At 36.6% G+C, this 27966-nt stretch overlaps 1 protein-coding gene across 1 annotated transcript; it reads right to left on the bottom strand.

Moving 5' to 3' along the window:
• Nucleotides 1-477: 477 nt before the first annotated feature.
• On the bottom strand, nucleotides 478-27654 carry LOC131049226 (uncharacterized). Its single transcript, XM_057983270.2, has 2 exons — nucleotides 26931-27654; nucleotides 478-1442 (listed from the first exon to the last, which is right to left on the bottom strand). The coding sequence occupies exons 1-2, from the start codon at nucleotides 27214-27216 to the stop codon at nucleotides 1063-1065; spliced, it is 666 nt and encodes a 221-aa protein (XP_057839253.1). The 5' UTR covers nucleotides 27217-27654; the 3' UTR covers nucleotides 478-1062.
• Between the last annotated feature and the right edge of the window lie 312 nt (nucleotides 27655-27966).

The raw sequence follows: 27966 nt of genomic DNA, 5'->3' as shown, positions 1-27966 counted from the left end.
GGGATTTTACTTTTTTATGGCCTACCATAATTAAATGAACTAAAAAGCATTCTAAGCAGCACAATGCTTGCAATATGAAACTTCCAATCAGTAACTTGAGTTTACAAAAATTTAAGTAAAACGGCTCAAATCCATTAATGGTGGTTCAATCTTGACCTAAAGTAACATTTCCCCACCATGCTAACCAAGATAGGGTGCAACAAACTTCACCAGGTAGGGGCAAAAACTAGAATTCAAAAATAAAAGTGCTGCTTAAAAGAGAGTGAGAAAGACAGCAAATTAGATCCTAATCTTTAATTCTTCTACCTTCAAACCTGGTATTGCTACAAGAAAAATTCCCTTAGACGTCACGTTTTCATAACATGAAATTGCAAGTACACTTTTTAGAAAACAAGTCTAGCATGTCATGATTTCAGTTTTGTTAATGTAAATCTCTATGATACACATTCTGATATAAAGAAATCTCAGATACAAAGGTGCAAGAAATGGGAATTTATATTCATATAAAGTTACAAACGACAAACCAGATAAAAGGACCTTATTGAAATACTACTCGCATGTTAAATTGTACCATATGACCTTGAAATGGTATAAGTTACCTAGGAAAGTTAACAAACACATCATTTGTCTCTTCGGAGACATCCAATAAAATTGGAACAAACACAACATTTTATCATTTGACGAAAATGCCAAAGCCAGCCAACTTTAATTTGTGTCTAGACATGTACTTCCAAGTCGCGCATTTGTTTCCAAATACATGGCTTATTAAAATGACAAGATGCTCTCACATCAGCTAAAAAGACATTTAATGATACATTTCCTTTAAATTTTACACAATTGTTCTTTGGCAGTTGTTGAGATCTTAAGTACACAGGCAAAGGAAGCAGCCAATCCTTCAAGAGAAACTCAACAAACTGAAAAACCAATAGCCCAACAATATTCTGCCTGAACTGCATTCCCTTTCTCTGAATGCTTAACAAAACGCCATCCAGCTCCAAATCAAGAACCAAATTTCCCTATATTTGTAATTTGAAGGAATAGATGCATCTTATTCTTTCTAATTTAAAACATTTGATCGTATGCTACTAATTGGGTCTGAAGTCTTTGATTGTCCTCCAATAAGCGGTCATATTCAAGGAGGAGGTCCTCTGCTTGTTTCTGGAGAGCTTTAGCAGTGGCTTCAGCATCATGCACTTCCTTTTCCTTCAACTCTAATTCCAGTGCCAACTTCTGCATTTTCTGCCTCAATTCAGATATCTCATCCTTCAACAGCTTCACCTCCTCAGAACTTTTGTCCACTTTCTGTTCTTTAAGACGTGTGTATTCTTCCTGGAAGCTTCTAGCTTGCTTTTTAAATGAGTCTAGATTTGCCCTAAGCCCACCTAATTTCCGAAGATGGTGATGCAGGCGATCAATGGTTAATGCAAGAAACAATGTAAAACCTGTAAACAACATTGAAAAAAAATTGCATCAATTTCATAAAATATAAGAAGTGTCTGTGCCATCCGCATATGCATTTTGAGTAGATCTTGGTTCTTGATTTTGAAAATCTGCAACTTATAAATAAAGAAGAAATAGAAGCATCTAGCACTAACATGTTTGTGCCAATGTGGGATGCCAAAATCAAGTAACCAGACTCTTATTCAAGAGGATACTTCAAATTTTGAGATATAAAGTTGTCATCCAGAAGAGATTTTCAACTCACATTATTGAGATGAAAAAAATGCAATACAATTATCCTGGTCATAGGGAATCTATGTCCCACGTGGATACATCCCTTGAGTTGTCTGATGATTTGCTTCATTCCTTGGTACAAGACAAGGGGACAGGATGGGTAGATCCCAAAGGTGCTCTCACTTTAAAAGGTAACAGCCAAATCCACTGACTGGTAAGAGATGCCACAACATCTAATTTTCAGACATTGAGTTGTCCTTTATAGCCAACGTGAACATAACATGAACATGATTTTTATGTATTTTATACCTAGAAGTATCTGATATCTCCAATGGAACATCTCCCGTACACTGTTGGAAAATATCTCTTAAATAGACCAAAACATATAACCCATGACACTATTGGAAAGCATGAAAGATGTTAACCTGGAGGATGACACAAGTATGGACAGATGCAGGTAAGTAGAGCTGGAATGACAAGAGATTGATGAGAAAAAGAATACTTATGGTGATGTTGACAGTGGTGCAGCTGAGGGCTAAGCATTCTTTCATTGTCTAGAGACCAGAGATTGAGGTCAAGTTAATTGTACCTGGCTATTAATGTATGTGTAATGTTGTATTAAAGCTATATTTCTACAAGTTTCCAAGAAGTACAAGGAGGCATGAAGATGTGTTTCTGGGATAACAGGAGAACAGAAAATTTTATGGATATATAAATAAAATTGTTTTAAAAATATATTTTATAGATCTTCAGTTCTATAGTTAAACTGTAAAACATTATTAAATATAGCAAGAGCTATATTCAAATAACAATAATATCTATGTTTGAACATTGAAAAATGAACATTCAGCATTAACCATTGAAAATTGATATCAAAAATTGAGTAGCACGCTGAAATATGAAGACCAAATTGTAAATAAGAGCAGCTGCTTGTTATATTTATCAATGATAGTGAAAACATTTGTTCAAAAATGCGCCCCTTGTTTTTTATTTTTTTAAGTTTTAGAAATATGATTTCATACAACTGTTGCCGTGTTGAATATCAGGACATCCTTAGAGTATTCCCATCAGATTGGAGACATCCCCTGATGTCTTGGGAATGTCGAGATGTCCCCAGATACCCTACCCTACCCCTCATAGTTTTGGAAACGTCCCTAGGTCCTGGGACATGAGAAGCAAATTCAAAAAACAAGGTCAACACAGAAGGGATGTTCCCTTCCCATCCAGAACAGCCCCAGAGAACAGGGATGTGTCCTCATGGAACACCGCTACTAATATTAGCCTGTAATGGTCTGCTATAATTGTATAATTATGCTTTCTTCATGTTTATTGATATTATCGAGAAGACTGTTTTTTAACAACTGTCCAGCATGTTTGTATGTTCTATGACTAATTTGATTGCAAATATGTATTTGCTATTTGTATGGCATTGTACATGTTAGAAATTTATAAAATATATGTCATCTTTTACAAATAGCTGTCGTGTTTGCCAACATATATCTTGATAACCTTCTCCCTATATAGTGATTAATCACTCTTGAACTGTCCAGGCACAGAGGTTGCCTTTCCAATTGGACCATGAAGCAACCCTTCTAACAGTACGTAAATGTTGTATGAGTAATATCATGGCTCTTGAATTGAGCCTTTCCCAGCCCTTCACATAAATGTGCTGTGGCCATGATGCTATTGTTATCGAGGGGAAGACGCATCTTGTGCCAGACACAGTCTGCAAGTCACTTGGAAACAAGATTATACAAAATTATCATCTTCATGCAGTGAGCCCAATGCAATAGCAAAAAAATAAGTGCAGCCACTGTCTTGATCATTTTTGTGAGGAAGCACTTACAATGCAATTGCTTCACCCAAATATTTGAAAAAGAATGCAAGGAAATTTAATTCCTCATGCCAATAAAAGGTTATTGAGGGTGTAGCCTGGACAAAAAATAATGTTAAAAAACAAAATGCTCCGTTACCCAAACAATAGTCTAATGGAGACCAAGTTGAAATTCCCATTTTTTGGCCAACTAATTTAAGTAAAATGCAGGAGAAATCAAATCATCATGACAATTGAAAGCTCTCTAGCATAAAGCTTTGAGATCAAATAATGTTAAAATCCAAAGGACAGTCTCCTGCAAACCAGGATGAATCACCCAGCCTAATCTTGATTGTAGATATCACATCCCCAGCCTAGACTCTTGCTACCTTGAGTGCTAAGAAAACCATTTATAAGTAGCAATATGAAATGCCCAGCCTAATCTTGTACTGCTGAAGGAGGATTCATACTGCTACCTTGTGTGCTAGGAAAACCAGCTAAACGTAGCAATTTAAGCCAGAATTAAGAGACCAGCCATTGTAGAAGATAGCAGCATTTATTATATACTTCAAGTACATGTGAACAATAGAATGACTGAACAATAAACGCAGAGAACACTGAACCAGGCTCATAAAATAGCTGACAGAATCTGCACAATGATAACTAGATGAATTGGAGCCACATATAGAGTTTCACCAAGGCTGCAAATCTGTTTCTCTGAGTTTCTGGACACGTGCATTAGAGAATGTGGGAATGCATTTCCAGAAAGTAAAAAAGCATCCAAATTTTGGGGATGGGGGGGTATGGGCATTTATATGTATTTGTAGGTCTTCAATGGCATAGTTAAAATGTAATACATCATTGAACATTCTTAATAAGTGAAATTCAAATAAAAATGACATCTATTACATTGAAATTGAACAACAAAAATTCATGACGTACCACTGCAAATTGAAATCCAAATCGAGTATAACACTGAAATATTAATCTGCTTGTCATATTATTAATGATCATTGATTATATGTTTTGGTGCCACACTAATTTTTCTATAAATATGTTTTTTCTATTTTTAATAATGGTGAACATTGGAGATGTAAGGACATCCCCAATGAATCTCTGTCAGATGGAGGACATCCCTTGATGCTCTGGGACAGGTGTACAAGGGTACATGGGGATGCATTTCCGGAACAGAAAAAATACTTATATATAATAGGGGGATGGTAGGGCAATGGAATTTTTTCATGTAATTACAGATTTTCAATTGCATAATTAAATTGCAAAATATCATTATACATTCTTAGCAGATGAAATTCAAATAAAATTATAAAAATAACATTTATGACATTGATCATTTAATGAGCACTCAACATTGACCACTAAAAATTGAAATCCAAATTTGAGTATAACACTGAACTATGAATTCTTGTGATATTGCCAACACTCAATCCTCAATATTGCCACTTATGTTTGTGCTCCTCTTCTAACATCCCAGCACATGTTATAAGGTTCTCAATAGTCTATTTTTGGCACCAATATTTTTGAAGTGGAATCTTTCCTACCCATGATCTTGCGGGTGTGCATGGTAGCAAACCTATTCTATTTGTGGAGGATATAAACGAATGAATGTTTTCATTCAGGATTATCACCTACACTTCATCAAATTTCTTTCAAAATCCATTCTGAGCTTCATTGGACACGAGCTCCAGCCACATTATGTTGATCCAATTTGCCATTGCTGTTTGTAGTAATTGATATTACAAAAATATTTGAATGTAATACAGCCATTATTGTAATAAGAGAGAGATTGGGATTTACAAATGTTGTTTGCTATTTCATTATAAAAAGGAAGATCAAAAGTTATTTTTGTCATTTTGCTGTTTGAAATATACTGGTACTGTGTGATGAACCCTTGCTGGTTCAACTCTTCAACCAGCTGTAATTTGAAGATCTTCTTTGTAATTTTTTAATTATTAAGATGGTCTTTCAAAAATAGACAGAAGTTGCAGAAAAGGGTTTTTTAATTTGCAACACATATTGAATAATACGTGAATTTAACCAACTGAAACAATGAATTGGAGAATTTAGAAGCATACCCGTAGGTCCTTAGCCAATTTATTGAAAAGAAAGAATAAATCAGCAACTTACAAAGTTCTGATTTTTATTCTGGAACAATTTAGATCTACTCTTATTTAAATACTAAGACACCCAAACAGTGAAAGATGGTGCCAATAAATGAGCAAGCTGTGTGTTTGGGAAAAGAAGCCTCCAAACCATAGAAGAATCAACAACAAAACAGTAAATAGGAAAACCCTACAACAAATCTGCCTTGTAAGAAGCCAAATCTACCCCAATTCAATTCAATTTGACTTTTGAATGAAGCCAACCAAACTGCAACAATTCGATTGATCTTTCACAATCTCAAAGCTACTAAATTCTGAAGAATGCACGCTCTCCAAAACAGGTCCAAAACCTAGCCGCCATAGCCAAGTGCTCAAAAGAAAATGTCAAATGCTCAATATCAAGAATGAATCTTGGCTGCCTAAATACCCAAAAGGTGCGATTTTTGGCAATTAGGGATTTAAACATAATAACTTGCTTTTAGGGTTCCCAACTTAACCCTAAAAGCAATGCCTAGCTTAGGAGATAATAAATTTTCACTTAAATAAATTAAATTTAAGTGATGCACTTTATGATTTTATATTAATATTTCATTAAAATATTAATTGCCTGTGGAACCACTTAAAAATTCATATCTCTCTCATTATTGCTCGAAAACTGAATCTGTCAAAAGCTACGGCCACAGTTCGCCATGCCAATGAAAATAGGACCATGTCTATTTTTAGCAATTTTTCCCTAAAAAATAGGAAATCCTCAGTGTCAGAAACTGATGAAACGAAAACCAGAACTGAACTCAACGCTGAACTAGAAAAAAATAGACAGACCACTCCTCAAGATATTGCATTACTGACCCCTTTATCCATACTCTGTTAGCCTACAAGGGTCCAAAAATAGGCTAACTCCTCAATCCCAAGTCCCTGACTAGGATGGGGACATTACATACTGCTGATGCACAAACAGTAACTTTAACTGAGTTGTCTAATATCTGAGTGAATAATAGGGACATTAATGTTGTTAATCAAATAATAAGTGTTTGCGGAAGGTTAAAAATCAGATTTGCATTATTGTTTTGGCTCGAGACATTACGGTATAATCCATGTAATACTATTTAATCTAGCTAATATAAAGTGTATAGCATCAGTTTTTGGCAGCAAATTCTTTATTTGTCTTCTGCTGCTCCAATAGCTGTTCATGTAAAAATAATTTTTTGATTTGCAACAGTAATCCACATAATCAACTGATAGCTTATGAGTTGTACCTTTTCTTGAGCTCAATATGCTACCTATGCTCCTGATAAGGTTTTGCAGACTACTGAATTCCCATCTGAAATGGTGAATCATGTACAACAAACTATCAAATCTCGAGTATCTAGTATGTTCACCACTCCTGACGCTAATATTGCATTTCGAGTTATCATTTGCATACATCTGTTAAAGATAGAAGCCTTCAGTTTCAGATGTTATCGGCTTCATCTTCTGATGGTTAAGGGTTAACAATTGTGTCTAGATCATTCAGTTTGAGAGCTTTTGTATTCAAGTTTGTGACTTCAATAAAGTTTGATTTTTGGTGTGGCTGGGTTTTTCACCCTCAGGTGGAGGGTTTTCCCAGGATAAATACTTGTGTATCTTGATCTTGTGAAATTTTATTGTTTCAGATTTCTGTGTCTTATGTTTCTGGTTCTAACATTAACAACATCATCCTCTGTAATTTGCTATCATCTTGAGTGATGAAGACCACTGACACCCTCCTCACTTCCACAACTTGCAAACCAAAATAAAGAGATGACAACTCCTTTCTCACTGGGAAATTTAGGAGTTCCAAAATTCTCAGTTTAACGAAAATCCTGCTGCGTTTATTTCATCTAAACTAGATGATGGAATAAACAACAAAAAATAGGAGATTCTTGGAAATCTTCCACCACGAAACATCTTCCATACAAAATGTAATTAAGTCCTTTTCTTGGGGTCCAAGGCAGCAGCCCAAATGTTCTGACATTTTACTTCTAAAATACATCAGAATCAATTATGAAGAAACATGCCTGGACCAAAGAACTCAATTGTTTGATTTTTGAGTGACCCCAACTCACGAAAAACCAAGTGAAAATGCGCCAAAGGTCTAAAACTTACAATGTGCATTACTTAATTCTTCTTGAGTTAAGAAACCTGAAACAATAGAAGGCACCAATTGGGAACCCCATCAGTGCCACAAAAGCAGGGAAGGACGAGACATTTTTATCATCAATAGAAATGATTTGCCTTCCTTTTAAGGTCCAAATATGAGAATCATAACTGAAGAAGGGGACACAAATACATGCACAATATTAATAACTATGAATGAAGAACAGCAATGTCCTTGTTCCAAAAAACAAATAAAATGCATGATAGCAATATCTAGGAATGAAGAACAGCAATGTCCATGTTCCAAACTAAGTAGATATTAACTTTTTCTGCAGATTAGACTGAAATAAAACCCAAAAAAAATTCTAGAAGTTGTACAGACTGTGTAATGAATATATTAAGATCAAAGTTATAAGTACCCTGCGAATGCTTTGGTTCTTTCTTGTCTGCTTAGAGACCACCGTTAGATGTTGGATTAATGACTACCGGGATGCCCACAATTCACAAGTGATTTGTAACAAAATCTTCACCAAGGCTTTCTTCCCTTTTAGTTTTTCATTTATCGTAGCTGCCCAAAATGCACAAATCCTATGCAGGGATCAAGGATGTGTAAGAACACTTTTAGACATCTTCCACAGAGAAAAGGATTTTTCTGCAAATTGTGGGACCCAGTTGTCTGGTCATGTTTAGGAGTAAGTTCCCTAATTTTCCTGCTACATTTGGGACTTTTCTTGACAACCTAGCCCAACACCTGAGAAAATGTGTACCATAAAGTTATAAACCAACTAGGTTGTCCTCGGCAAGACCCAACAACAGATTTGTTTTGAGGCCAAAGAGACCAATCTCTCTTTGGACCTCGAAGAAACTTGGGAAATACAGTTGAGAGATATATTTTTCACTCAATAAATACAGTACATTAATCTCTGAATAGTCAGAATTGGAAGTATCATTTAATTTCAAAGGATAAAAAGTCCCATTGTTGGAAATAAGCCACACCCAGACCAACAATGGACTGGCCAAAGAGGGGCCAGTAGCTCAGTTGGTAGAGCACTCCAGCAGCAAATGGGAGGTCCTAGGTTCGAGTACTAGCTGGTCCTTGTGATTTGTAGTTCTGCTATGGCAAGTGATTTAAAGGGGAATTAAGAAATGTGCTTGGACACCCTGAAATATCAGAAACAAAACTGGCAAGTCTCTGAAACACTTGCAAGAATAAAGATAGAAAAAGTATTGGTAAACATAGCTGGGTTGAACATTTTTTATCAACAGGCTAAAATTGGCAGGTTCAAGTTGCAAGCTTTGAGAATTAGTATCTAACTGTGTGCTGAGGCTTGTGGAATTTTCTCCACCCATGAACGAGTAGAGGTCACGGTCCTGGTTTCATCCAGAAAGGAAAGAATCGCTTTTAGGTTGGTTAACAATATTCAGATCCCTCATTGTTTGATCTAGATAATGCATACCATAAATAGGGTTCTAGTTGGTCCTACCAATACGAACAAGGTCAAGGTCGACTTTATGGGGTTGTGCTTTGCCTTGCAGTAGATTAATTTTTTTCATTTGCCTCCACTGAAAAAGTGATTTTTCTTTTCATTGGTAGCATGCCCCATGATCATAAAAAGAAAAAGCTCAAACACACAGATGTCTATTCTAATGGAGCTTGTAGATTCCTTCCATTTAACAAGTTGGATAAATATGTATCAAGTAGCTCATCAATCTTTATTTACGATTTGGCCTTGCCTTGAGAAAATTTCACGGATGTCCGTTTGCTTTAATATAGTTAGTTGTCAGAATTGTTATGACCAGAATAATCCACTCATTTTCAATTGCAGAAATCTTTGAAAAGTTGGAATTTATTCTGATTAATCACTTATTGGCCTTGCTGCCTATTTTTTCTCCAAAAAATGTCCAGTTTTTTAATTATTTAGTCAACCCATTATTTGGTCAACGAAGCACAATCAATTCCCAATTAAATCACAACTTTTTCAGGAATCAAAATTTTTTCTCAAAATTAGAAAATTTTCAATATTTGTCCATAAAACCTGAATTTTGGTCAATCCTGTTCATTTTTACATATTATTTCCAATTTTTTGACAATAAATTATGATTTCAGTAATTTTTAAAAAAATTAGTACACCCTAACCCTGACCTAATTTTTTCCCAATTAATTGAATAAAATTTTTATCTTTTGGTTTGCCAAGAACGATTTTTGCTAATATGATCTTTCCAACAGGACCGATAATGTTAAAAGAGGAAGAGCTTTAACAATTATTATTATCTAAATATTTGTGCATTATATGTTTAAAAAATAAATTGGTAGTCGATCAAGCAATCAGAATGGCTAGGCAAAGAGATACAATCAAAACCTATGGTAGTAGGCTCTGTCAGAGCAACATTTAGTTGAGACAGGGTAAATAGAAGCCCATATTAGAAAGTCTTCCCCACCCTCCAGAACCCATCCCAACTTAAACAAAGATTACTATTTAGTTTGATGTAATTATGAATAGCTCATCAGCTTTTCAATTTTGTAAGTCAATATGTCTTGCAGAGAGTTGAGTGAAGCACCCTTCAAATTGGCAAACTGAAGGTGCTTATCTATAAATTGATATAGATTATACCAACATTTTGATACTTGGGCAGTTGTGAATCTGAATAGCTTTTGGGTTGTACTGTTTGAAATTTCTTTGGGCACACTACCTAAGATGTAGCTGCATTGGCACTCTTTGATATATTTTTGAAACTATTTGACAATACCCTTATTTCTTCGATGAGCTCTGTTACATGATCATGGCAGCAATTTACAGACATAATTATTATAATTCCTGGACTCACTTATGCCTTCTTTTGATTAATCATTTTGTACAGTTTTAGCAACTAGATGGTTATGCTTTAGTTGTAATACAAGCATCTCATATTTGTTTGTCAAACCTAAATATTAGGTAAAGATTTTATCACTTGCATTGTTTTTCTCTCCTCCTCTCCTTAGAATGAATAAAGACAGAGAAATTAGGTATGCACTTTCAGGTATATAATTATATTGCATATCTAAGTTGCAGTTCTGGTTCAGATCCTAGTTTGGGTTCACAGAAACGGTTTGTGGATCTGACAAAAACAATTTGGGGATTGGGTTCGTCCATACAAAAAAAATTAAAAATCAAATATATATTTGCAACCCTAAAGTTTAGAATAGTACATAGAATCATATAATCAACAAAACCACCATAAACTCAAATGTCTTCTAAAACATAAATGATAAATATCATAAAATATTCATTGTTCAAACTTCAAGTTCAATATTAAAATAATAATATCAAGCTAAACAATCAGTTTTCAGCATCATACGGGTTTTTAAATCATCGTCATAATTGAAAATACATGATGTAGAAACATTTGATGAACCAAAAACAGTGCCACTGCCACTCACATTTAAAATGTGCTTGCTTTTGCACTCCTCAAGTGCAGCATGTTGGAAAGTTGAAGCATCCAAGTTAGTATGTGTCATGACCCCGTCATGAATAGCACAAGAAAATTAACTCAAACTTAAGACTTCACAATTTTCTTAATTTAATCGAACCCAGATGGATGTATACACAACAACAATCTGTTTATAATTAGAAAGGCAGTGACATATTGTGAATAAAGAAAGAATTCTTTAAGATAACGAATGATTAATATCTCCACACACATGAATGAGCCAAAGGCACTCCTTAAATCAGCGATCATCAAATGAACAGCAACCCCATATGAATCAGTTGTGATGATTTATTAAGGAAATAATGATGTTAGATTAACTATAGCGATCAAGTGAAAGGCAGTGATTCACTTAAAGGATACTTAGTATTAACTGAAGATTATAGACAGCGATCCTAATGCAGCATTAATATGGGCTATTAAGGTGGGGTCAGGTGCAATAACAATAGCCACATAATTAGTTATGAAGAGTCATCACTTTTGCAAGGATGGTGACCATTGAGAGAGACATAACCTCCCATTCATATTGGAGGTATATGTATTCAGCACTTTGACCACTGAAAGGGCATCAAAGGAGATCAGGGAAAAAGATGTGTCTGAATCAAAGAAGAAATCAGAATTAAATACTATCACTATCAGAACAGCAGATTGGTATGCTGTATCTTACTTATGATCATATGCTAGTTTGCATATTATGTTATGTCTGCCTTCTATCAGGAATAATGAGCAAATATATATAACTGTAATATAAGTTATCATATTTATTAGGGTATGAATGCATATAAAGAAGTATTGTCAATAAGATTTACATTTGTTAATAATAGGGAGATCAGATTTATACTTAATTACATTTATGTACATATGCATTCATAATACATGAAAGATTATCATATTAATGGCCTAGTCTTTAATCATTCACTATTGCCTTCAAGAGGATAGGTTGGTGTGTGTAGGGAGAGGCAGAGTAAATCCTCACAAGATAGGTAAGCCCAAGATGGGGTATGCACGAAGTCCTGAAACCTTGAGGGAGTCTACTTGTAGACTGGTTTTCAAGCGCTCTATGACAGTAAATCCCCGTCCTCCGTCAGGGTTAGGAAAGAAGTAAGGATGGGACCGAAATATAATAATTATTAATTGTATTGTGAATGATTAATTGTTCTCTAGTTTCAATAATCTGATTGAAGGCATGATAAGTGATGATGATGTATGTTTAATTATGGGAAACAGACTTACTCCTAGTAGGGGACATTACAATATGCTCTGGATCCATATCCACTACTCCGCATGGATCTAGGGGCAACACCCCCAGCAGGATCAAGGGGCATCACCCCTCATGAGGTCCAGGGGCAATGCCCCTTGTGAGGTTTGAGGGCAGCACTAGGTAGGATCGAAAGATAGAGCCCTTGCCACCAAGCCCAAATAAAGACCTACTAAACCACACAAAGCTTCATAGTGCACACAATTTTCATAATTTTTTAAAGGAAAAAACAATGCTTATAAAGCCAAAAAAACAACATTTTTGGAGTGTTTAATCTATATTTTCATGCATGGCACGAGTCAAGGGCTTCGACTTGTCTAAGTTCCTAGTGAGTACTCACTGCAAATCATTAAAAGATCACCAACAGACTACACAAATTAACTCTAGAAAAACTTGCCATCAATGTCAAAGTCAAAGATGAAATCATTTTTAAGAAAAAGCAAAATAATTTAAAATCTTTTCAAAAATGTGATGAGTTCCCTACAGGTTCATGGGGATCCATCAAGTAAAAAGCAACAAATAAAAAATAATCTTTGTCAAAAAAGTGACGAGTTCTCTGTAGGTTCATTGGGATCCATCAAGATCCTCCCTGGGTTCATCCCAAACAAACCTCCATGAAATCAACAAGAGAATCGAACTAGACCATGGATCCAATTCAAACCAAACACAAATCCCCAAATGAACCCAACTTTCCATAAAATCAACAAGAGAATCAGACCAGAATGTGGATCCAATTCAAACTAAATTCAAATGCGACCAATCACCAAGCATTTTGCATTATTTTCCTTATTTAAATCAAATAAGCCACAAGAGTGTTTAAATCTCTATGAAGATGTTATTGATTAAGATTAAAATTGACTATAAATACTTTAGTATCCTCTTGATGAGGAAGAGAAAACAAATTCTGTGCCTCTTTCCTCTTCCTAAATTGATGTAAGGGATGTCGGATGACTATCACAGTGGAAGACAAAAGATGAGAATTCAGCCACTACAACTTGCATCATCAAGTTCAAATGCTTCTCCTATGAGCTCTTACGGTTCAGACCACCCTTTTTGCATATGTTCTTGGTAAAAAAAATTGTTGATAGTTCTCATAATCCACAAACCAGTCCATAGAGTTCAAAGCACACAAAAACCAAGACATAGTCGAACAAAAAAGATGACTCAGAACACAGCTGTTAAAAAACAATAAAATTGGTAATTGGAACAAATAACACAATTTTCATGCATATGAGCCCTCTGCCAACTACTTGTGGACATAGATGGATTCCCTAATGGATGGTATTGGAGGATAGAGCCCTGTGAGGGCATTCTGGTAAGTGAAGATCCTTGGATGAATATGAACTTATATCTTTATATTGATTGCATCTTAAATTTTGATGGCCTTCAATAGCGTATTTGCACTAGGAAGTACATAGATTTTTTATGATAGCCTTAGCTAGTGTATGTTGATTGCATCTTGTATTCTAATGCATTTAGTTTGTATGTGATGATTCGTTATGATTGCATTTTGAATTTTGATGTTCTTAGCTAGTTTGTCTGCCCTATGAGGTAGATGGCAATGTGGGTTGCATTTTTGTTTACAATATCCTTAGTTGATGTGTGGACACTAGAAGGAAGATGGATTTTGTTGGTTGCATCTTGAATTGTAATTGCTTGAGCTAGCACATCGATATTATAAGGTAGATATTTCCATTGGTGGCCTCTTGTATAGCAATGGCTAGTGTATGGACACTAACAAGCAGACAGACTTGAGAGTCACATTATGGTAGCCTTCTAGGAAAGCCCTTGATGGTGGATGTGTGCTTGAAGGAAAACCTAAAATTTTAGGAAGGACATGACCTGTGCACATTACATCCTCTTTGACCCCCATGAACTCAGATTCCTCTGTTCCCTATGACCTTGGATACCAACTCGGCAATGACCAAGCGGTAAGCATCAGCCCACTTTTGAACTTGTGGACCATAAAAACCTCTTCAAATATCAATGCAGCTGCTAGTATTACTTGCATCTCATTGTTGTGATCTTCCCCTTCTTGTTCATTTGTTGAACTTGCTGAACTCCATTTCCTTAGGATAGTGACTAGTTGGTATCTAGATGGATTCTTATTATTTCATTGCAATGTACTTCTTAGACCAATCTATTGTGCGTGGAGCATGCTAGATGGATGACTTGTAAAGGTAGCTTGCATGTGGACTGTATAAGTTTCATTGGAGACTCTTGGAGCTGGAGCCTCCCATTGGCACTTATATAGCTATTCTATTGTTGTATACCTTTATTTTAATCAGCCCTCAGAGAATTCTATTTATACTTATAGAGTATCCATTTCCTCAAGAGAGCCACACCATGAAGATAGTTTTGTAATAACGTGTGGATATTAGAGTTAAAGTTTGGTCGATATTAGAATACTCCTTAGAGGTACTCTCAGGACAGAATTGCAATTAACATTCTTCACATTGCATTCCATGAGAACTATAGTGATTTGAGGATGCTATGTATGCACTTTATTGCTACTTATGTGGGGCATGAACTCCATTGGTGTCAGGATTGCATTTGAGGACCTTTGGCAACCGAGTCATGTGTGCATATATGTTTCTTAGTGGCAGTTTTCATTGTTTAGCTTAGCACATTGGCCTCTTCTCTGGCCTTGATCTGTTATCCCTTGTATTGGACTAAGGGATTGTTGAGAAAGGATATTCCTTTTGTATATGATCGCTTGTGATATAAACAAGATTGGTCTTCTAATTTATCTATATTTTTTGTACAATTTATACTTATAAAGTATGTCTCCCGAAGAGAGCCACAACATGAAGATAGTTTTCTAATAATGCATGGATATAGAGTAGAAGTTTAGTAGAAATTAGAATACTCCTTAGAGGTACTCTTTTGATTGTAATTAGCATTCTTTACATTGCAATCCTTGAGAACTAGATTTAAGGATGTCATGTACACATTTTTATTGCTAGTTAGGTGGGGCATGAACTCCATTGATATCAGGATTGCATTTGAGAACCTTTGTGTAATGTCCCCTACTAGGAGGCTGCCAACTTCCCAAAACTTAACCTACATCAATATATATTACTAAGCCTTAAATCAGTTCATTAAGCTAGAGAACCATTAGTATTCATAATACAATCGATAGTTACCTCCCAATCCTTACTTCTTCCTAATCATCAACCCAAACTAGGGATGGGGAATTACTTGTTAGGGCACTAGGAAACCACCTCCACAAATAGGCCCAAGGGTTTCAGTAACACCCATCCATACCACCTCTTAAGGCTCACCTATTTTGGAATGAAATTACTCCACCTTTCCCTCAACAAAACCAACCTATTCCATGAGGGACAATAGAGAATGTTTAAGGATTAGGCTATGAATATATTGATACCTTATGTATCATGAATATATACATATATAGATAGAATACAACATAACCAGCATATAAATCTGACTCTTCTACAGTTAACTAATATAACTGCTACAGCATATGTATTAAACCCTATATTGGCCCTTTTATTCTTAATAGAAATCAGATATAACATTCTGTAAATCAGTATTAATTCATGAGTAAGTTACAGCATACCCAAATGGCTGCCACACAATGCTTGCCAGAAAATATTTATTGTTTCCTTATTGAACACAGCTGATGTATATACACACTTCTGATCTTCTCGATGCTCCTCTCCTTGGAATGGGGGTCCCTTTATATCCCTTGGCTCCATTGAAAGAACATGCCTCTTCATCGTTAAGTGCCTTTGTCCCACAGGATATGTTCCTTGGTTCGTGGCTCTTTACCATTGTGGACTTTAGTTATGCTTAATCATTCCTTAATGCAACCGATAACAATTAAAGGTTCTCTTCTCTTGTAATCGAATGCTAATCCCAGCCTCAACAAATATTACTAACAGATATAATTGATCCAATTTCATTATCGACTGCATATGGCCTTAATATCCATTTGACACTTGAAACCTAAGTTACTAGGTTTGCCTGTCTGAAGACCCTAACCTGGACCGGGTCCACGTGGGTCCTGGACCCTGGTTCGCATTGGGTTCACGACAAGTCCGGACAGGGTTCACCCCAGGGCCCCCGAGGTGAAGCCTGTCCGGACCCAGGCACAAACCAGGCACTAAATTAGGTAAAATTCGTAAAATTTTCTTAATGTTAAAAATAAAAAATCTGGAAAAGCTTTCAACCAATTAAAGCATCAGAGCTTTCAGCGTTATGCAACTGCAATGATATGCTTTTTATTCTCAAACTCAAGTAGCTGAATTTGAAATCACAAGAATCCTATATGTCGATTGCTATCCTTTGTTATAAAAATTAGTGACCACAAGCTCATCTCGAGAGACTAGGATTAACAAATACAGTGTGAGAATTTAACTAAGAGGCACTAAATATAATTATGAAAATAACAGCAGTTCACTATCACTACCAAGGCAGAAAGGAGCCAAAGCACCACATTTGTAGTGGGTTTCCTATCAGAACCGCTTTCTGCCCAAGATAAGGACGGAAATATAGCATAAACTAAAAAGTTGTACTGCTTTCTGATTTCAAACAAAGAAGTACACAATGGTCTACTAGTCTCAATATATATATATATGGACAAACCTGATGAATAATGATGAACAGCAGATACCCCAACCGGTACTAAGAGGGGGGAGGGGGTGAATCAGTACAAATAAAAACTCTCTTAACAACTTATCTAGCTAAAGCAAAACCAACTGGTTATCACCATTACTGAACTTAACCATGGCAATACCGGTTAAACACAGTAAGATACCAGACACCATAAATTGATAGGTCTGAATACTTCAAATACGATCAATTATGCAACATCAACTTCACCCAGAAACATATGCATGTGGCATACTAAAAATACCATAACCTATTAACCCTGCATGCATAATCTTTCAACCAAATACTTCATAAACATCACATGAAAAATGCATAACACATAACACACAGATTTTTCACGTGGAAACCCAAATGGGAAAAACCACAGTGGGGATGAATACCCACAAGCTTGTTTTGAACTCTTTTGAAGCTCACCCTGTTAGGGGCCTAGTCCGGTTAAAGACTTTACAATAAGGTTCTGCTAGGAACCGACCTTGTTAAAGATCACCCGGTTAAGGGATGGCTATATACCCTATTAAAGGTTGAAACCCTATTAAAGGTTACCTCGCTCGAGGATTTAAAGAAATCAATGATCTTCAGTCACCTGGTTACAGGTTTTACAATAAGCCTGTTAAAGCTACCCGGTGAAGGGATTTTCCATCTGTTGAAATGATTAGAAGACAACAGGAAAAACTACGATCTGATAACAGCACTACATGCCAAGGCGGATCCTTTTCATATCCTCTACTCTGCAATCACACTTTGCAGTTTCGATCTGATAACAGCACTACATGCCAAGGCGGATCCTTTTCATATCCTCTACTCTGCAATCACACTTTGCAGTTTCCCTCTTACTGGTCTAGCAAGTATCAAGTATCTCTTTACTTAGATACACACACACAACATTTGCCAACAACTTTTCAATAACAAACATCATCGACCTTATAGACAACAGTTAGGTCAGTAACATAAACCCTAAACCCTAAGCATCTTAGGTTTACAACACAGGCGGTCCAATCTTGACCGTCCAAACATATTGCATAGAGCATTACAATTTCAAACAGATCACAAGACAATCTGCATCGTTCATTCATCACCGCTCATGGGAATCAGTAACCCATCACGCTTTCTTCTCATACCATTAAGAAGAATGATCATTCTCGAGGTAGACTTCAAATGCGGTCGATCTTCTTATGCCTCAATCCTTCAAGCGCACAAAGTTGGCATGGCACCTCGATCACATCTCTTAGCTAACTCATCACAGAGTATCATCAGTTGCATCGCACAAGTTGGATCGCCAAACCGATAACCATAGAGTTGAGACTACCAACCGGTAATCACACTTAGTGAAACCTCGACACCGGTTTACTGAATTCTTCAATCTGCATACCAGTTCACTTACACTTATTGACATCAATGACAACATACATTATCATCATATCAACATACCAGTTCATCATATGCCAATGATATCCAACAATCTCCCCCTTTGGCATTGATGGCAATACTCAGTGTAGCATTGCAACTGAAAACCTCATAGACTAGTGTATGTGCATTATCAGATATCTTCTCCCCATACATCTATCATATATCTTCTCCCCCTTTGACAGCAATGCCAAAGTGGAGGCATAAGCTTCCAAAATCTACTATGTTGCTCCCCCTAAGGAGTAGCATCCTTCAACACATCAATCCTGAAAGATTTGACGCTATAGTACTTGATTGATGCGGAGCACACACCTTAGTTGACTTCATGAAGAGGCAGAACCCCTAATTCACCTCTCAAATAGGTAAATGTCGTCTTCGGTAAGGGCTTAGTGAATATATCTGCTAGCTGCTCCTTACTGGAAACATGTTGTAGTACAACCTCCTTATTCTGAACTTTTTCTCTCAAAAAGTGATATTTAAGCTCAATATGCTTAGTTTTAGCATGCAATACCGAATTCTTGGAAATATTTATTGCACTTGTATTATCACAAAATATATTCACCAGTTTAGATACTGGTACCTTAAAACCTTCCAATACATGCTTCATCCACATTGCTTGAGTGTAGTTCATAAATGCTGCCACATATTCTGCTTCAGCTATAGATTGAGAAGTACAGCTTTGCTTCTTACTTGTCCATGATACTAATCTTCCACCGAGAAAGAACGCTCCACCAATTGTTCTTTTCCGGTCGTCCATATTACCTCCCCAATCGGCATCAGTATATACCTTGAGATTATAGTCACCATTATATGGATACCACAATCCATAATCAACTGTTCCTTTCAAATATCTAAGAATCCTTTTGACAGCTATCAAGTGGGATTCTCTTGGACATTTCTGAAAACAAGCTACTATGCCCACTGCATGAGCAATATCAGGTCTGTTGTGCACCAAATAGTGCAGCTTACCGATCATTGACCAATACTCCTTTTCATTTACTAGTGTTGAATCATCTTCCTTGGTCAGTTTACAGCCAGTCACCATCGGTGTACCAACCGGTTTGCTTTCCTTCATGCCAAAAGTCTTCAATACCTCTTTGACATACTTGGATTAGGTAATAAAGATACCCTCTTTCATTTGCTGAATCTGTAAACCAATGAAGAATTTTATTTCTCCTATCAAAGACATCTCAAACTCTTTCTTCATTTCATTTGCAAACGCATGACTCATTCTATCATCTCCTCCAAAGATTATGTCATCCACAAACACTTCACAAATCAAAATCTGATCACCTTTTGATTTCCAGTAGATGTTGCTATCTTCACTTGTTCTCTGAAATCCAATCTTCACAAGATGAGAGTGTAGTCTTTCATACCATGCCCTAGGTGCTTGTTTCAGTCCATACAGGGCTTTGTGTAATCTACACACCATGTCACTATCTTTTGATAAGGCAAACCCTTCTGGTTGCTCTATATAAACTTCTTCTAGGATTCCATTCAGAAAAGCAGACTTCACATCCATCTGATAGACCTTAAATCCCTTAAATGTTGCAAATGCAAGTAGCATTCGAACACCTTCTAATCTAGCCACAAGAGCAAAAGTTTCTCCATAGTCTTCTCCTTCCTCCTGAGCATATCCCTTACATACAAGCCTAGCCTTGTTCTTGACAACTGTGCCTTCTTCATTTAGCTTATTCCTGAAGACCCATTTGGTACCTATGACATTTTTATGTTCCGGTCTCGGCACCAAAGACCATGTTGTGTTCTTTTCTATCTGATCTAGCTCCTCTTCCATTGCTTTAATCCAATCTTCATCTGTAAGAGCTTCTCTGGAAGTCTTGGGTTCGAATTCAGAAATCATGCAAGAGTTCTCCTTCACTTTTCTTCTAGTGAGTATCCCTGCATCTTTATCTCCTATGATTTGCTTTGGATCATGGTGCTGCTTTACATATCTAGGAATGATTCTAGCCTGGTCTGCTAGCTTTTCTTCTTCTTCTTCACTAATTGCAGCTTCTACCGATACAGGAACACTAATATCTTTACAAATTTCTTTCTTAACCGGCTCCCAGAACGCTATACTTGGTTCATCTTCCCCTTCTTCGCTGCATGTTTCCTCAGGTTCCTCAGGGGGTTCATCAACCCTGACATTGACACTTTCAACAATCTTCTATGTTCTATTGTTATAGCACTTGAGAGCTTTGCTCTTAGTGGAATATCCCAGAAATATTCCTTCATCACATTTTGCATCAAATTTGCTCAAATATTCGCCTCTCTTGATATAGCACTTACTACCAAACACTTTAAAGTAACTCACAGTGGGATTTTTCCCGGTCCAATACTTGTAAGGGGTTTTATCTTTACCTTTCTTGATGAGTACCCAGTTCATAGTGTAGATTGCAGTACTCACTGCTTCTCTCCAAAAAGTGTGAGCAACCTTTCCTTGGATCAGCATTGTTCTAGCCGCTTCAACTATAGTCTTGTTATTTCTTTCTGCTATGCCATTTTGTTGTGGTGTCCTTGGGACAGACAACTACCTCTTGATACCGTTATCTTCACAGTACTTATTGAATTCATCAGAAGTGAATTCTCCTCCTTGATCAGTTCTTAGGCATTTTATCTTTTTACCACTTTCTTTTTCTACTAATGCTCCGAAGGCTTTGAATTTTCCAAATGCTTCAGACTTGTCTTTCAAGAATGTGACCCACATCATTCTTGAACAGTCATCAGTAAGAATCATAAAATAAATATCTCCCTAAATACTTCTAGTTTTCATAGGACCACACAAATCAGTATGCACAAGATCAAGTAAATTTTCTGCTGAAAAAGACTTACCTTTAAAAGTTGAGGAAGACATCTTCCCAAGTTGACATTCTCTGCACAAAGAATTCTCAAGTTTGTCCAGCAATGGTAATCCTCTTACTGCCTTGATCTTACTAGCTTTAACAATGTTGTCAAAGTTCATATGGCAGAGTCTCCTATGCCATATCCAACTATCATCAAACTTAGCCATTAGACACTGACTTATCTTGGCATTCAACTGAAATAGGTTACCTCTGGTCTGTTTATCAGTCGCAATAACTTCACCACTCTTCCCAATTATACTGCAAATTCCACCTTTGAATTCCAAAACTAATCCTTTGTCATTCAGTTGAGCAACACTCAACAGGTTATGCTTAAGACCTTCTACCCAGTAGACATCATCTGCACTGCTTTTTCCATTCAGTGAGATGGATCCTTTTCCTTTCTCCAAGCATGGTGCATCGTTGCCAAATCTGACAACACCACCATCATATTCTTCCAAAGACAGAAACTTTATCCAGTCACCAGTCATATGATGAGAACAACCACTATCAATTATCCACTCATTGGAGTTGTCAATGCGGAAGACAAGAGCTTTCTTGTCAGACACTTCTTCCTTTACTACTCCAAACACTATTTCTTCCTTTACTTCTACAAACACTATGTCTTCATTTTCTTCATCTTCTAATTCTTCATCAGTGACACCTTCATCCACAGCAACTAGACAATTTCTTCTATTTCCACTTCTATATTTTTTGAACCTCTCCGGTTTATCCTTATTGTCATTGTTAGGATAGTTAACAGCTATATGTCCTATCTTATTGCAGGAAAAACATTTCAAAGGAAGTTTACCTCTATATTTTTCGGTTCCCTTCGGAAGTCTTTTAGCAAGAAGAGCTTTGAACTCCAGCAGAATCTCTTCATCATCCATATCTCTGCATTGTCTGGATTCATAACTAGTACTAGTTTCTTTTCCTTTTCTGGATGGTACGGTAGATGCTTTAAAGGCTGACTCGGTCTTTTGAACACTACCATCGTAGCTATTCAACTCATATGCAGTTAATTTGCAATAATAGAATCTAAGGATACCTTGTCTTATCAATAGACCTTAGCTCCTGGATAGTAGCAACTCTGATTGCATAGATTGGTAATAATGATCTAAGGACTTTACTAACAACAGTGGTATCATCAATAGTTCCACCAGTGCTTTTGATATCACCAACCACAGTCTTAATCCTAATACCATACTGCTGAATGGTTTCACCTTCAACCATCCTCATATCCTCAAATTTACCTCTAAGGCTTTCTTCCTTAGCTTGCTTTACATGCTCATCACCACCATAGATGTTTTCTAGTGCATCCCATACATCCTTAGGTGTGTCCTTGTCTTGAACATCAATAAACTCAATATCTGACAGGCTGCTAATAAGGGCGTCCATGACTTGCCCATTTTCCTGGATTTCTCTCTTCTGATCATCAGTCAAAGTGGCAGTGGGAGTTACAAATGCATTCTCAACATAGCTCCAGTGTTGAGCACCCATACTCTTGATGTAAATCTTCATTCTGTCCTTCCATATCTTAAAGTTATCTCTATTGAACTTAGGACCTTCCCTCTTCATCATTACAGTAGGATCTTTTACCTCAAGCGGTTAAGCTTATATCACCGAGGACTTGGAGGCGCTCTGATACCAATTGATGAATAATGATGAACAGCAGATACCCCAACCAATACTAAGAGGGGGTGGTGGGGGAGGTGAATCAGTACAGATAAAAACTCTCTTAACAACTTATCTAGCTAAAGCAAAACCAATTGGTTATCACCATTAATGAACTTAACCATGGCGATACCGATTAAACACAATAAGACACCAAACACCATAAACTAATAGGTCTGAATACTTCAAATACGATCAATTATGCAACATCAACTTCACCCATAAACATATGCATGTGGTATACTAAAAATACCATAACCTATTAACCCTGCATGTATAATCTTTCAACCAAATACTTCATAAACATCACATGAAAAATGCATAACATATAACACACAGATTTTTCACGTGGAAACCCAAATGGGAAAAACCACGATGGGGATGAATACCCACAAGCTTGTTTTGAACTCTTTTGAAGCTCGCCCTGTTAGGAGCCTAGTCCGGTTAAAGACTTTACAATAAGGTTCTGCTAGGAACCGATCCAGTTAGAGATCACCAGGTTAAGGGATGGCTATATACCCTGTTAAAGGTTGAAACCCTGTTAAAGGTTACCTCGCTAGAGGATTTAAAGAACCCAAACTGGTAACTTAGCTTGAAACCGATCAGGGTGAATTAATCCATCGACTAGCATAAGTTCATTTCCAGCATTGTTGCTTTGATAGCGATTTGTAGGTGAAATCATGAGGTCTTACTTTGTAAGACGATTTCACGTACAAGCTTATTATTGGGGAAAGATCGGGGGCATGACACTTTGGCACTGAAAAATGTGTGCACATATGCTTATTAGTGGCAATTTTCATTGTTTAGATTAGCACGTTGAGCTTTTCAATGGCCTTGACCTGCTATCCCTTGTATTAATTAAGGGATTGTCGAGAAAGGATATTCGTTTTGTATATCAATGATTGTTTGTGATTTAAACTAGATCCATCTTCTAATTTATCTATATTTTTGTACAATATGATATAAATAAGATTTTATTTCTATTTTCTTATGCATGTTTTCACTGGGCAACACCATTCATTATGCTGTGTCAATCATGAATACAATGGAAGGCTCATTTTCATCTTTTAGTGATGTACAAATGAGCTCACAGGTGCTTATTTTTGGATGATGGGATACCTAAACTTGTTACGATATGGTTGTGGTGTTAGCATGTAGAAGTATACAGCCTTGTTTGTTCACATTATATGGTGATAGTAGAATGTGATGTAAGTCTCCATTTTGTTCCTTCATCTCCTTATCTCTCTTGTTAATACAATATCTAGTTAACAATACTAATGTAGAGGATTAGGAGTCTTGGATGGAGCCATCGTTCTACCTTCTTGCTCTTTATCTGGTAGAAAAAGGAAATTAACTAGAGTAGATGTCCTAAGCATTTACTGAGCTTGAAGTCTCACCCATGGATGATGATTATAAACTTGACATATGAAAGGGTTCTTCACTTATTAATTTTGGTTGGTTCTTCCTTGATACTAAACTTGAAGTCTCACCCATGGATGATGATTATAAACTTGACATATGAAAGGGTTCTTCACTTATTAATTTTGGTAGGTTCTTCCTTGATACTAAATGCAGCAGGATTCCTTCGCATTGTCAGGCATGGCAAATCATGTACTTGTTGTGCATTATGCTTCATCGATCCTTGCCCTAAGAAAATATTTGCAGTCCACATCTAGACAAACCTGTGTATTGGTTAGTTTTAAGTGGCATCCAGGAGACACTATAGAGTCCTGCTTTTGTTTTACACATGTGCCTTCCATCACACCAAATAGCATGAAAGTTAAATCAGAAGAAGCATCAGAATTACATGGAAAGCCAAATGCCCGTCCAACAAAAACTATGGCCAGAGAATCAAACTACAGCTGGAAATTTAAGCATGGCCTATGCATTGCAAAATTAACAGGTACTTACAGCATGTCTTCCATCTCACAGGACAGAGCTTCCATAATCTTACCATTAAACTTCTTAAGCTAATTATCATCTGCAAACTTCACAAATACTCTCAATCTGATACGCAGTAACCAGCAAAAAGCGGTCTTTGAAAACAGTCTTTCTAACTTCTAAGAACTGGAATACTTGTGATAAATTTGCAATGTGTTATCAAAATGGTAAAATAAGTACTGATTATTTCTCAAACAGATGTTAGCATACCTGAATCCTAGGAAGACTGCATGTTCAGAAAAATGGGACATTACATAACATTCATGGGCAATTGCACTTGCAAATTGGAAATCTATATCCTCATTTTCAAATGAAGAAGAAGGCGGTTCTTTTTAAGGATCTTGAAATTCTCCTTTCCTTGTTGGAAGACAGCAATAGAACATAAGAGACAGTCTCAGATGCAACTAAAAGATTAGTTTCAAGCGCACTCAAGAACAATGAAATTTGGACAGATGAAACAACATGTCGGTAGTTCTACCTGAAAAAATCATTTTGTAGCGTTCACAATAGATGAAAAGACACATCGGTAGTTCTACCTGAAGACATCATTTTATTGTGTTCACTAAGGCACAGAATAGTTTCATGCTCGGTTTTGAACTAAATCAACCGGTATGAGTTCTAAGGAAGTAGAGAATTATGCTCACATTTGGCGGCAGTGTGTTATATTTGTCAAGGATAATGAGCACTTGCTCATAAGTCTTCAGCCATCTCTTATGGCAATCTTGATTTGGATAATCTGTACTGGCATATAATAACCCTATTTCTGCGGAATATCTACTCCAACTTTCTTGGCATGCAATTGAAGTAAGTAATTCCTATTTTAGACAACCATTTACATGATTTAATATGTTTTGTATATTCCTCGATCGATATAGGAAAAAATTGAAAGCCAAGCATGTTCTCCTTGGCATAGACCAGATGGCAGCAAGAATTGCTTATTTAGGGCTAAATATTTCATTAAAAAAAATATTGCATTCGTCGGCCACAGATATGGTACTCTCTCCCTATCTCAAAATTGTGTTTCCCCAAAACAATTTTGTAGTTTTCTCCCCGGTTTAAGGATGAGTTTAGTCTTTTTGGAAAATCAGTGCAAACTCTCAGAGTACAAATATCCTAGTCCCGTATAAAAGAAGATAAAGTCACAGACGGATGCCAGATTAGGCGTCATTAGGGTAGTACATCAATGAACATACTATATCACTCTAACTGGACACGTAGCATCCAACGCAGTCAGTCCCTGGAAACTGTTGCCCATTCCCTCACACCATTCCTGCTAGCCGCTTGCCACGAAGTATTCAAATTCTCGCTGGTTGAGAGCAAGAAGAATGAGTCCAACAACCTTACTCATCCAGATATCCATCTGTGTTTTGTCAAGCCTGGCCAGCTATAAATCCCAGTCAAGATTATTAAGGAAGTTGAAGCCATTAGCATATTTAAAATCTAGAAAGAATGCCACCCAACTCTAACATAGGTTGTTATGAGTGTCTTGGATCAAATCCAGCCAAACCAAACTTAATTACGATTATATGTTCATATCTACGTAAGGCCAAATTTAAGCAAAGGGGCTGCATTTAGTACAACAAAAAGTATAACAAAGGGAGTTCAAATGCACCTCAGAAGGAATGCATACCCACAATAAAGATATTTGCATAAAAATAGAAACCAGAATACATAAAAGGACTAGCTCAACAGGACGGCGAACAATAAGGAAGTTAGTGTCTCACGGATATGAATATTTCTGCCCTGAAAAAGCACTTCTACCACTCAAGTCAAGAACAACTGTACCTTATTTATCAACTAGGCATGTCTTGAGCTCTGCTCTCCGCAGACCCAAACAGCGTGACATCCTAGCTGGATCTACCAAGTGAAATGTGTATGCTACTCTAAACAAGTAATAAATAAACCCAAACTTGAAATCAAAAATTGGGACTCGATGACAAACAAGATAAGCTAGTTTAGTATAAAGAGAGAATATGAGTGATGCGTACCCATGAGTGAAGCCTCCAGCAGGTGGGTTTTCAAGAGAATCTGATCCATGGGAGTGATGGTGCCTATCTTGGTGGCTCTGTTCTGAATTTTGAGAATGCTGGTAATGCTGGACAGCATAATTACAGAAAGAGTACAGGCGAGTGTTTTGACCATTGCAGGACCCTTCCCTGTCTTGAGCTGATCTAGGGCATTCATGCTCAGCTTTCTCAAGGGCCCCACTTTTATCATCAGCAGCAATGCCACTGCTGCCTCTCCAAGCAACACAAGAAACAGTAATTGGATCATATCCTTCCTCCTTGACAAGCCCACCTTTATAAAGAAAAAACTTTTTTTTTCATATATCAACTTCCACCAGCACAATCACCAGCTAAACAGAAATATATGGATTTCAGGTTCAGCCAGTCTTAAAAAGGATCCAATTCAATATGATGAAATCCACTGGAATGTCATCATAGCAACCAACCTATGGGATCTAAAAAGGCATAGGGCCCACCCACTCCGACCCACCATAACTGCGTCACAAAGCCCAAGTTCAACGTTTCATTGGATAGTCTCATCCCTCAACTAGTATACATATATATATATATCTCGAGCCTTTTCTTCCGTCCAGATTGCCCTTTTCCCTCCAGAAAGGATGCGTCATCACTTCGACAGAAAATTCTGTTGTATTTGTTTGTTCTTCCATGAAGGGCTTCTACTGTAGTGCATGCCACCTGTAAGGAAAAAGAAATCACAGTTTAGGCGGAATTTTCCCATTTGTCTCCTATGCGTATTTGATAAATGATTTAATTTTGAATTTTATTTTTATGTGTATTTTTTTCCAGGTTTTTTATTTTATTTCAAATTCGTTTATTTATTATTTTATTTCAGATTAACAATCGTGAGAGTGATTCAATTTATTTTTTCACTCATAAATTTTCTTTTGAAAAATAAATTTAAAAATTAGATTAAGTTAGGTTGGGCAATTTAGTCTAACTTAAAGTACAAAATAATGGAATTGCAAATTCTAATTCATTTTAAAATATACCTTCTAAC

This window comes from Cryptomeria japonica, chromosome 11 (assembly GCF_030272615.1).
Source record: "Cryptomeria japonica chromosome 11, Sugi_1.0, whole genome shotgun sequence".
Taxonomy (NCBI): Eukaryota; Viridiplantae; Streptophyta; class Pinopsida; order Cupressales; family Cupressaceae; genus Cryptomeria; species Cryptomeria japonica.
Note: the sequence above shows the minus strand (reverse complement) of the source record. Positions and strands in the feature narration are given on the sequence as shown.